We start from the raw sequence: 12,146 nt of genomic DNA on the forward strand, positions 1-12,146 counted from the left end.
AAGCTAAAGGGGTAAAATGGAGAGCTTGAGTTGTCACGCATTTAATGAACATGGAAAAAAAAAACGTAAAAAAATTTCTGTACTTTTGATCGCTACCTGATCAGCTACCTAATTTTTATTTGGGGAATTATTTCCTTACTCCTCTTCTGAATTGGCAATCAGCCACACTTTAAGTTTATCCCCATTCCTGTTTTGTTTTATGTTGTTCCTTGTTATTTTGTACTCAATTTCAGTTTGGCAACAAAGGTCAGAATTCAATCTTTTGTTGGTATTAGTAACACTGAGAGGCTGCTGGAGTCTCAGGAGAGACTAAGGATATAGAAACACAGACAGAGTTGCCAAACTTCGGCGTTGTATGTAAATGCTAAACGTTTTTTTTTTGTTTTTTTTCAGTTCTTCAAGTTTACTTTAGCACAGATTAGGATTTCAGGTTCACCCTTGTGATCAGATAAGTTAAATTAGCTTTTCAAGGCCAGAAAGCTTGTCAGATCAAATGCCTTTTTATTTTTGAATATCTATTTATAAAGGTCTGTCCTTCTCTAAATACACCCCACTGACAACGTCCTCTGGTTCTGTTTAACAAAACATCTGATGTATCAGTTTATTTTTGGGCTGCTCTTTCTCGACAAAGACATTCTCTTCTGATTGACCTTTTCACATTGTTTAAAACAAAATTACCAAAAAGGAACTCTACACCAGCGTCGCAATGCGGAAATACACAAACGCTGGTCATAACAGAATGCTTTCCTCTTGGAGGAAATCAAAGCAAAGCGATTGCCCAGTGGTGCGGACAGGAACCTCTGTTGCATTGCTTCGTAGGCTCCACTGCACTCAGGTGGGGACATGATAAATTTACAACCGCCTAATGGAGAAAACAGCAGCAAACAAAAACGGTTGCTGTGCTGCAGCATAGCAACCGTTTTTATACTGATGAGGATTTTCAACAAGAGGAGGTCACTCAGTTGGAGTCTTATGGGTTTTTTTTTTTTCTTTCTTTTGAAACAAAGTCCCCCTCTCCCCCACCCCAGTTTATCTATTAAAAGAGACACAATGATTAACCTGATTAGGTTACATGTCCAGTTTTAATACCCTCTTAAGCTAGTCGTGTCTGCGGAGGTAAAAGAAAGCAAAAAAGAGCTCAAATCCTAAAACAAATATAAAGCTACTGAGCCCCACTGCTGCACTGAAACTCATATCTGGTGCAGAAATCGTCCTGCTCGAACTGCACCCTAAAACAGTATGAAATATACTCTTTCAAAAATCACACTCACATAGACAGATGTAAGAAATATTTCGCCCCTGGGCACTAAACGTCTGCCATCAAGCCAAAGACTGCTTGTCTAATTCTCCAATGCAATAACGAAGCAGCCCTGTGGACGGAGCCGACTCGTATATCCTGAAAACTCAGATTTATTGGACTCTGCAATTATTTTGAGACTGCATAATTCTGTTTTGAATATATCATTGTTCGTGTGGGTGGCAGACTGGGTTTTGAACACCCCTTGGCCTGAGTTTAGATTAAAGGAACCAGTCGAAATGTTCCCGCTGTTTGGCCGCTGCCTGATGTTGGTCCTGAAGTACTGGCGCTGGAGCCGCTGAACGAGTGTTTGGACGAGAGACGTTGGGCTTGGCTAGTTGCCACAGTGGTTTTTCTGTGGCGCTGTGTGAGTATTGGCAGCGAGCGGGAAAGGAACTGGGTTTGAGTTGGATCAACAAAAAGCGCTAAGCTGTGTAAATTTTGTCAAAATGAAATTGAGTCTCCTTAAATAAATTGCTATAGTCTTTATCAGCTTGGGGACATTTCTGAGGACTTGGAGCCGCACAGTAAGAAATATCTGCCACATTGTAAAGCATATGATTTCCTGACAAGTTCAACTGTTTTTAACCCTGGAAGTCATTAAAACAAAAGCTGGCTGCTGTTCTGTATATGTCAATGCACTTCTTAGGTTCTTTAACCATTTTGGCGGGGAAATATCCCTCCTTTTCCTAGATTAAAGTGCAAAATGAGACCTTTTTTTTTTCCCCAGGCAAAGTCTGGCATTTTCCAGATAACTTACATCCTTTTGTAGATGTATGGAAGCCTTTGAATTGTTTTCATCTTCTCAATAGCAGGAGCATAATTTCACTAATAACTAAAAAAAAAAAAAAAATCCGATTTGTTAGTTCCGTACAGCCATGTGCACGGCCTTGTAATACGGCTTTACAAACTGTGCACTTGAAAATACGTCATTATTTTTATAATATCACTCCCGTTAAAAGACAGCGTCCATTGGACCGACTGGTTTCGGAACCTGACAGAATATGGGACGGTGTCTGACGGTGACATCTACCAAGTTCCTCCTGATCGTCACGCTAAGACTGTGTGAGGGTTAAAAGAGGCCACTGTGGTTGCATGGCTGGCTGAGGGTGCGGATGACAGCACACCAAGATGTGTTGAGTTTACTCAGTGACTCTGGCACTGCTCATTAATTAGGACTCTAATGCTTTATTAGGACCATTTAAATTATTTTACAAGTACCATTTCAAGCTGTGTTTCTGAGAAATATTGTGCTTTTCTGAAAAACTGCCTCACATTTCCAGCCAGTATTTTTCACATACTGACTGTGGTCAGGATTCAGAACGCAAGATTTTTGCAAGTTCTCCACCAAAAAAAATACTTCCTTGTAACACCAGCTTGAGAAGTGATGATTTTCTTCTCCTTTGTTTCAGAAAAATATGTTGAGTTTCAAATTACACTTTTTGCAAAACTTTTTTTCCCTTGGAGGACAATGCTTTGCTCAGTGATCTTAATATAATAGTTTGACATGAGACCCGCACCTGGAGCTAAATGGAGAGATAAAAGTCTGCCAGCGAAAAGGGAAATTGTTAAGTGAGTAATTACTTGAATTAGAGCCAGTTAAACTGGAAAAGAAATTGTTTGGTGCAACGCATTGTCTGGCCTCCTTAAGTATGAAAAGTGCATACACCTGCCAAATAACTGCACCCAGGGCCAAAGGAAATGCTGGACCTAATAAAGAGTGAGAGAGTCACAAAGCAAGCAAAAACACTCTGAGAAAAAAAAAACAAAACAAGACTTTAACTATATCTTTATTGACTAATGCGGCAACAATACGTCCTTGTCTGAGCAAAAAAAAATAAAAATAGCTCTGTAATCCGATTTCATAGTGATGTATGTATGTAGTTGTGTGTGTCGTCTGGAGCAGACTCGGCTCTGCAGAGAGAGATTTACTGTAAAGACCGAGAGCCGTCTCGAATCGTGTAGGATGGTGAAGCGCAGATGCATTTCGGGGAAAATTGCATACAGTAATGACTAACCTGGGGGTCATTTTTGTGCAACATGCACTTAAATGTGACACACAGCCTTTATTAGAGTCACACACTCCCACAACTGAAACACACACATTCATTTAGATAGCACATGTTAAACAAAAACACAACCACCTGGAAAGGTAGTTTTTTTTTTTGTTTTTTTTTAGAACCAATTTGATGTTTTGTCACATTAACTCTCATTCACAACAAACTCATTTTAACAACTGATTATCGCCATTATTGTGTTATTGGAATGGAAATCCCAATTATCAGTAAACACCCTCATATCCACAACATCTGCAGCCTGGTTGTTCAAAACCTTCCCGACACTGAAACACACTCTCAGGTGCCAGTTCTGAAACAAAACCTGCATGAGGTCATCTGCTTCGTTGCAGCAAGTTACACCCTTGAGATCCTCCAGATTACTGCATTTTAGCAGTGTAGATCCCCCCCCTGTGGGAGGCACTTTCCTGTTGTTGATTAAGGAGGTGATAACGCACTAAAAAACACACTTACACATGGCTTAACAAACATTAGGAAGAGGAAATGCAGAAATGTTTCCCAGTCTCCCATGTCTGCGTGTCTAATAGTAGGGCCTCCACGGTGATTCCTATTGAACCCTGGAGAAAGAAAGAAATGAAGAAATGACTCGTTTAGAAACAGCTTATTTACTCAGTGCGTTGCTTTTTCAATTCGCGTTATGCTAGAAACGTAAGAAATAAATTAAAGCACTCAATTTGTTGAGCACAGTGCACCTGTACCTGCAGAAAGTCAGTTCTGATTTAAATAACTTGGAAGAGTTCCTCAATTTATTCAAATCACATTTTTCTCTTCTTCCCTCCAGCCTGAAGGTGGATGTGTGTGCAGCAGTAAGTGGAATGGGGATTCCCAGCAATGTAGGTAAGCACCTGTACACAAGATTAAACTTCGACAGTGAGGAAGAGCAATAGTCAGATCCGTTTTACCGAAGCGACTGCATCCATTCCAGTTTGATGGAGAAAAGGGCAAAATGGGAGAACGATAAACCCGAAACCCCTCTTTGATGTTGTAGTAATGTTTGATCCATCAGAAAAACCTGAAAATAGTTTCATAACACTTAACTTAGGTTTACTTACTTACATTTTGTCGCTTTGCAACAACAACTTTTAGTGTGTTTTAATTTGGACTTCATGTGACAGACCAACACAATTACTAGTGCCTAATTGTAAAATGAAAAAAAAAAAATACACTGTTTAGAAATTGTTTAACAACATATTTTGTGTACAGATTTTCCACTGAAGCCAGTAGCTATGAGAAATCCTCCAATTGGCATTGAATCAAGTGCAGTCATTCAGTCTCGGTAGAAATACCGCTGGGAGGTTTGTTAGAAGTCATTAGTGAGTAAACACAATGCAGATCACCGTGAATACATATTTATATGTTCATAAACGGTGACGGCAACATCATGCAGTGTGAAGCTTTTTCTCAAGCAGGATCAGAGAAGCTTGTCAGAATTCACAGAAAGAGGAAGAAACAGACTCGATACGACAGAGACTCAATGCGACAGTTCCGCGGTTTTCACACAGATGCAAATCCGGTAGAGGCATTCCCCGAAAAGCTTGTGTTTGTGGTTGCAGTGAAAAAGTAGAGCTGTCATTTGTTTTCTCACAGCACCGTGCACACTGTTCTTTTCAGGCTCTAATGTTGAAAACCATCTTTCATTAATATGCACTACTTTGTTTTGGTCCATTAAATAAAAATCCACTGACGTTTGTGGATGCAACATGACAAAATGTGCAAAAGTTGACAGGGATCCAACACGAACACATTGACAGTGAAGAGGTGTGTTTCTTTTACTGTAAGAATATCTGTATGCACCACTATTGTTGTGGTGTTGCTGTCATTAAGTCCAGTTATCCGAGATCTGAATCCTTCCTCTTCTGTTGCCGTCATCTGTTCAGATCTAAAAGCAGAGCTGCATCTGGATTGGCTGAAAGGCACGAGGGGCGGGGTTAAGAGAGTCCTCTTCTTAGACACCCAGCAGGCTCAGCACTCAGGGCTCGTCAGGCTCGGTCAAAGTCGCCCACGGGGATGTCTGAGCTACGAGATTTATCTGAAGGTGAGCAAACCCCACAGCAGCACGCACGTAGAATGTTACAGAATATTAAATTTACTAGTTTAACCACTGCAGTGATAATTAAAGTTCATATTACTTTCGATTCTGTCGCTTCGCAGGAGGAGGACGAGTTCAGGGACAAGCTGACCCCCATTGCACTGGCCCTGAACTACAGCCTGGCCCCACCTTCTAGTGACAAAACTCTCCCTCCTATCCTCAACCAGTACAGCAGCACCTTCCTGCAGGAACATGTGGGTGGAGAATCTGTAGACAAGCACAACATAAGGCTTTCGTTCAGCGTAAAATGCTCTCCAGGAAAAGCTTATTGCTCTGTGGCCCACCAATTAAACTTTAGATGATGATTAGAAAACCAATAGTAGGGTGTCCACATAATCATCGAGTCAGTGCTGACATGCTTTTTTTAAGATGCTCAACCCGTGAAATGATTTAGATTATAAAAACCCTGATGTGCCTGTTTTTTTTTTTATATATTCTGAGCTCCAGCCTGTCGTGCAACACATGAAATTATCCGCAGCCGCATAAAAATGCTGCAAAAATTACACGTCAACCAACTTTAAATGATATAACAGCTCAAACCTGTTACCGATAAACTCTATGATGGCTAAGGACATGATGAAGACATGGCCTGCTGTGCAACAAAACCAACAGGAGAACATTTTAGACATGCAAGCTGATGAAACGTAAGCCCTCCTTTGATTGCTCTGTAACAAACTGGATGTGTTCAAATAAACACTGGGAGCTTCTACATTTCCCAGAGCCTGAGGTTTGGCGAGCAGATTTGATTGAACTTCTAAAGAATATTCGTCCACCTGTTGATGACTTAATCTTAATTATTTGAAAAACACAGATTTCTCTGTTTGTAGGTTGACTGTAATTTGCACGACTCCACCATCAATTACGTCTCGACTTTTTGTGTTTCTTCAACACCCGCTGATGAAAGTTGCGAAGACTTTCTTAGCTTTTTACGAACAAATTAGTCAGATTGTCGGGTCGAAAGACAATCCGAGAACTCGACGTGTGCATGTTCAGACACATCTCCACGGATGATTTTGTCTACTTTTTGTTTCGTGATAAAATCTAAAGAAACGATTCTCATACATTATGAAGTACTGGGCATGTGTTTAAAAAAAATGCCCATGAACTGTTCTTACAGTGGCTATTAAGTTTTGCATGTAAGGCAACCATATTGGAAAAAAGTTAACATTCCTGTTAACTTTTTCATCTTTAAACTTGGTCATTTTAAAGAAAAACGAAAAAGTTACTGTAAATACCACTAAGTGTGTACCAAGAGACTAATACAGTTTTTTTTTTTAACATAGTAGTTTTATCTCTGCTAGCATATATTTGTTCAGTCTGGTGATGCTTGACAAAAGTTAGTGAGAAAAGTTTGAGAACCACATGTCCAGAGTTACCTGAAACATTTTCCCATAACCTCTTCTTCCCAGGCTTACATCCTGCTGGACTGCGGTGATGACAACATATGCATCCCCGACCTGCAGCTCTCCGCCAGCATGTAAGACTTGAACGGTCACGTCCTCTGACCCCAACCTGCAAACGCTCAGCAGTTAGACATCCCAAGAACAGGCACACAAGAAAGAAAAGACAGAATATCTGCTGTTCCTCAACCAACGAACAAAGTTTACATTGAACCTGCTCACATTTTGGTCCTTTTTAACCTGTGAGAGATTTTGCGTGCGCACGTGTGTGTGTGTGTGTGAAACAGCCTTCTCTGTATAGTGTTTCCAGCTGTACGGCATCTCCATGGCAGCCTTATATAAATATCCTCTCACCGGCCAGTGACTAACGTATACAGGCTCACGCACTGTTGGGGGAGGGGGTGGTGGGGGGTGTTGCATTCCTTTGCAGCTGATTGCACATTAACTCCAGTCCTAAAAATGATAAATGCAGTAATTTGCTTCTTTTTGTCCATTTTTGTCTCTGTGTGTGCGCGCTGTTGTCTCGACGCGCAAATCCAGGGATCGCTCAGAGTTGGTGATTGGAGACGACAATCTGATCATGCTGACCATCACCGCAGCGAACCGCGGGGAGGGGGCCTACGAGAGCGAGCTGCACACGCTGATACCACCAGAGGCCGACTACATCGGAGTGGAGCGCAGGGTGGAGGTAGGGACTCGGGATCAGAAGCTTACATGCACTCATCGCAGACATGATGTTTTAATTTTGAACTGGGTGCACAGGTGAACACACACTTCTGTTGGGTTGAATTTCCCAAAGCAAGTTGCAGAGAAGCCGGAAACTTTTTTGTTGTTGTTGTTTTTTAGCAGTCACCGAGTTTCTGCCGCGTTTCAGGCTTGATCTCTGACCGGTCTTGTTCTTGGTTCAGATCTCGCTCTTAAAGATTCTCCACAAATTGCTAATTATTGAGCTGAGTTCAGTTGGATGTTGTGTTAGCCTGCTTTCAGTTCTAATGTTTATTTGGTATACTTTTGTAACATCCAGTTGTTTCCATGTTTCGAACATTTAACTGTTTGCCTGAGGTAACGTCGAAGAATTTTGGAGGTAGAGAAACAAACCCTCGGCATGATGCTACCATCACCATGCCTTCTGCTAGAATTTTCTTAAGTTTAAAAATCTCAATCTCAATCATATTTTTGCTATGCATACACCTTCATATTCGTCTCATCCGACTCTAAAACCTTTTTCCAGAAGGTATTTTTCTCCATTTCCCTTCATTAGCAGTAATTTTGACGTCTCGGCATACCAACAGTGCAGTGATCTTACACACAGAATAAAGCAACCTTTTGAACGGATAAATCAGACTAGCATTATGATTTCGGAAAGGATCTAAGATAAACTAAAATAAAACAGATATATACCTTCTTTAAAAGTGGGTTCCATATCAAGAAACAAACAAAAAAAAAGAATGAACTCTTCTGTCAAGAAGTTGGCTATGAAAAGTGTTTGATTTCTCATCTATATATTAAAATGACTTGTATGAATATATATGAGCCTCTATGTACGGTTTTAAACCTATGACAATAAGACACAATCAGAACTAAAATGCAACCTGTGCGCCCAGTTTTTCTTCTAAATATTCTCTGAGTTAGTCTTATCTCTCCTCTCTACTTCAAAAAAACAAAAAGCTCAAATGCATCCCTAAAAAATCTAATTTAACGTGACATTCATGCTGATGGAGAGAGTATGTAGACTAACTAACACAGTTTTCTTATTGAGGCTCAGCCAAATATGAGTTAAGGAAGTCCGCTATTTGAGGCTGCAGTTAAGGTGCAGCATCACTTCCTGTTGTGTCATTAAGTCATGCATTTGGCCTAATTACTGCGAGGCTATCAGCAGGATATGCTTTACTGGCATCAGCCCAAAAGCCCCTATTATGATTAACAGGCTGCATTAGGAACCATGGTAATGGATAGGGTCAGCTTGTGCGCGTGCGTGTGTGTTTGCGAGCCCACGTGTGTGTATTTGTGCTAATGAGTGTGTAATGGAGCCATTTGATTGATTATATTGTTAGTGTCCGAGTATCCATCACTCTTCCTCGCCTGTCTCTCCTCCCGTCCTCTTGACTCTGATCTGATGGTCTCTCTTACTTCCTTCTGTCTTTCCCCAACATGCTCAGTCTCATCTGTTTTTACTTCCCGCAGTCTCTCTCTCAGCTGAACTGCGAGTACAAGACAGTCAACGAGTCCAGAATGGTGGTTTGTGACCTCGGGAACCCGATGGTGACAGGAACGGAGGTGAGTTGTGACTCCTCAAAAAGGATAAACACAAGACTCGGGCGCTTTAATAAAACATCCATGCTAGGAAATCCTCGCCTCCCCTTCAAGCCTAATTTGACTGATGGCTCCCAAAGTTTACCGATCATCACCTTGACCCTCATTCTTCACCCTCTGGCTCCCATGGTTGTGCTTGCGTCACGCTCAACTTGTGCATGCGTGCCACGGTAATAATCCATTAAGCTCCCGTGCGGCTGACACATGCAGGAAGCTGAGGCTTTGTAAGACAGAGCGGTCTCTACCTACATGAAATTCTAGCACTCTATTGCACACGCACTCGGCTAAAAAAAACAAAAAAAAAAAAGAGCATGGCGCACGAGGCTTTCTTTTAAAGATGTCAAGGCTGGCAGAGAGGCGCGTCAGCTCTTGGGAGTTGACACGGGGCATTCTGATAAATCAATTATGCGGTCATGTTTCACAGTTTGGAGGAGGGGGGCCATGTGTGTTTGTGTGCTTGACAGCTGGCCAGATGTTTCCCATATTCAACTTTTCCCCTCGCCCTGTTGGACGCTCGGGAATCCATCAACTTATGCAGAACATACCTTTACGCACACACTCCATACGAGCTCTCTAAGCACAAGTCGGACCAGTAGGGCTCATTGTTTGTGCCACATGACACAGCTGTGGCGGCTCAGAGCAGAGTGATTGGTGTCCAGGCCTGAGGAAATGCAGATTTCTGCTCACTGCTCTGCCTCTATGCCTGAATTTTTCTCTTTCTTTACTGTAAAGTGTTTAGTTCACTTAGTTTAACAGAACAGAAGAACATCCTTGTAATCTAATAAAGTGTGTTCTTAAATGGTTAATTGCAGATCTTCGTGTTTTCTATTGCATTTGCTTTTGCATTTATTTGGTTTTGTTACTCACATTGTGTCAATGTTTGCCCACTGATGGCTTAAAATTGTGGACGATGCACATTCTGTGTGTAAGAATGAGGTTTATGATAGTCTTAGGTAGAAATAACACAATATCATAGTAGATTGCTATATATAGCATTTATGTATTGTTTTTATTCTCATGCATTTTGTATTCTCATACAAAAAGAGTAAACTGTTTAATCCAGTGGTAGTTGTGCATTCTGTGCTTGATGTGCAGAATATTATATTTAAAAAAAATGATGTTCTACTCTTTGCAATGAAACAACAAGGTAATATTAGTTGGTTTATAATTGCATTATGGATTTTTTTTAATTGAGAAAAGTATCAAAAGGTTTACTAAAACTTATTTACTTTTTGTTTTCTTATGAATATAGCTTTTATTTAACCTAGTATGTCTCATTGCGACTGAAAATCTCTTTTTAAAGAGAGATCTGGCCAGGCTTAAGTAAAAATTGGGAATTTATGAAGACACAGTGGTTTACTTCTTCAGTTTTAGTCTTATTATGTCTGTTATTTCAAGAACTTTGATCACATAGCGCTAAAACTTCGGTCGATGTCAGTATCTAGCTCTTTAGTAGGAGATTATTTTGCATCATGGAGGTCTCTGCATTTCAGCTGGAGGATGTTGTTTTTTTTTGTTTTTTTTAGTCCTTCACCGTGAATTACACTGCAGTCTTTTCTACCAGACTATTTACAGGAATTCAATATAAGATAACAATTATAAAATGTTCAAATCTCATGATATTTTACCTCAGTCACATTTAATGAGTTTGTGAAGAAATGTTTTTACACATATCTTATGTTGACATGTGACATTTATAACAAGCTACATAAAAACATTTTTTTTTTATTTGCAATGCTGCAAACTTAGACTGACGAAAGTACCAAAATACAAAGAAGTTCTCAAACCACTGCCTTAAACCGCTTTCCCCAATGTTGCTCTGAAGAACCATTGTTTTTCTGCATTATAGCTAAACCTAATGAGCCAAAGCTGAGCAGCCCCAGGACTGCTATACCCAATTGCAGAAGAAGTTTATTTACTTCACCTAAAAGAGCTTTGGACACACAGACGACTCAGATTGACATGACAACTTCAGGCTCTTTGGGAAAGTTAAAACGGGTGTCAATAGCAGCTTCTTTTACATACATCTTCACACACAAAATCAATTCTTTCAACAAACAAACGAAAATCTTGTTGGCAACTCCCTGAACTTTCAGGTTTTCTCCCAGCAGACCAGTAGCAGAGTTGACTGTGTTGCCCTTGATTTTCCCTGTCACCCATCCTCTTCATTTAGCTGATGGAGGCTCGCTCCACATTTCATGCCCTGCCTCTTTAGATCTTCCCCCGCCTGGTGTTTTTTTTTTTTTTTTCCCCTTCCAAGTCTCCCTAACGTGTCCCGTAAAGACAGCTTGACTTTGTAGCCCCTCACCCCCTGGAGACATGGCTCTTGAAGTTTTTTAATACAAGTCTGCATGCTGTCATTCGACCCCCCCCCCACCCCCAACTCCTCTGCATCGGAGGCTCGTCCTGTTTTTCAGCGAAGATCACATGTGCATGTAAACACACACGCACCACAGCAGTCGATGGCGTACTGAAGGCTCCACGTGTTTTGCGTTAGCCTGGAGGACAGGGAGATTTAAACAGAGGAGAGACGAGGAACTTGACTGTGGTTTTTAAGTATGTGTCTGTAGTCTGGCTTTTGTCAGATTTAGGAAACTTGCTGTTATCAACACACGCATACACGATCCAGATATTGTGACTATGAAGTAACGAGGGGGGGGCAGGATCCGGTTACAAGGATTTCACTGTCTGTTCAGCGCTGCCTTTGTTGTACACATGCATCTAAGTCCTCACCGTCTTCCTACAGGGTCCCTCCTCATTCTGTCGTCACGTGATTTTAATACATTTTCTCTGTTTCTTGGGTTTCTTGATGTTCCTGAGCAGCTGTCCGTTGGTTTGAGGTTTTCGGTCCAAAGGCTGGAAGACTCCGGACCGAAAATCAGCTTTGAGCTAAAGATCCACAGGTGACACAATCATGAGCTCACACACACACACACAACATACACACACACACACACACACACACACACACA

The 12,146-nt window shown here is 41.1% G+C and overlaps 1 protein-coding gene across 1 annotated transcript in view; it reads left to right on the plus strand.

Moving 5' to 3' along the window:
* itga8 (integrin, alpha 8) overlaps positions 1-12,146 on the plus strand; it is a 50,492-nt gene that overhangs the window by 28,612 nt on the left and 9,734 nt on the right. The window contains exons 16-22 of the mRNA XM_014996008.2: positions 4,154-4,209; positions 5,250-5,407; positions 5,524-5,655; positions 6,871-6,938; positions 7,402-7,549; positions 9,046-9,138; positions 11,998-12,077. Coding sequence (XP_014851494.2) covers positions 4,154-4,209; positions 5,250-5,407; positions 5,524-5,655; positions 6,871-6,938; positions 7,402-7,549; positions 9,046-9,138; positions 11,998-12,077 — 735 coding nt within the window. The remainder of the gene's footprint in view (positions 1-4,153; positions 4,210-5,249; positions 5,408-5,523; positions 5,656-6,870; positions 6,939-7,401; positions 7,550-9,045; positions 9,139-11,997; positions 12,078-12,146) is intronic.

This window comes from Poecilia mexicana, unplaced genomic scaffold (assembly GCF_051168715.1).
Source record: "Poecilia mexicana isolate PSO_F unplaced genomic scaffold, ASM5116871v1 scaffold_16, whole genome shotgun sequence".
Lineage (NCBI taxonomy): Eukaryota > Metazoa > Chordata > Actinopteri > Cyprinodontiformes > Poeciliidae > Poecilia > Poecilia mexicana.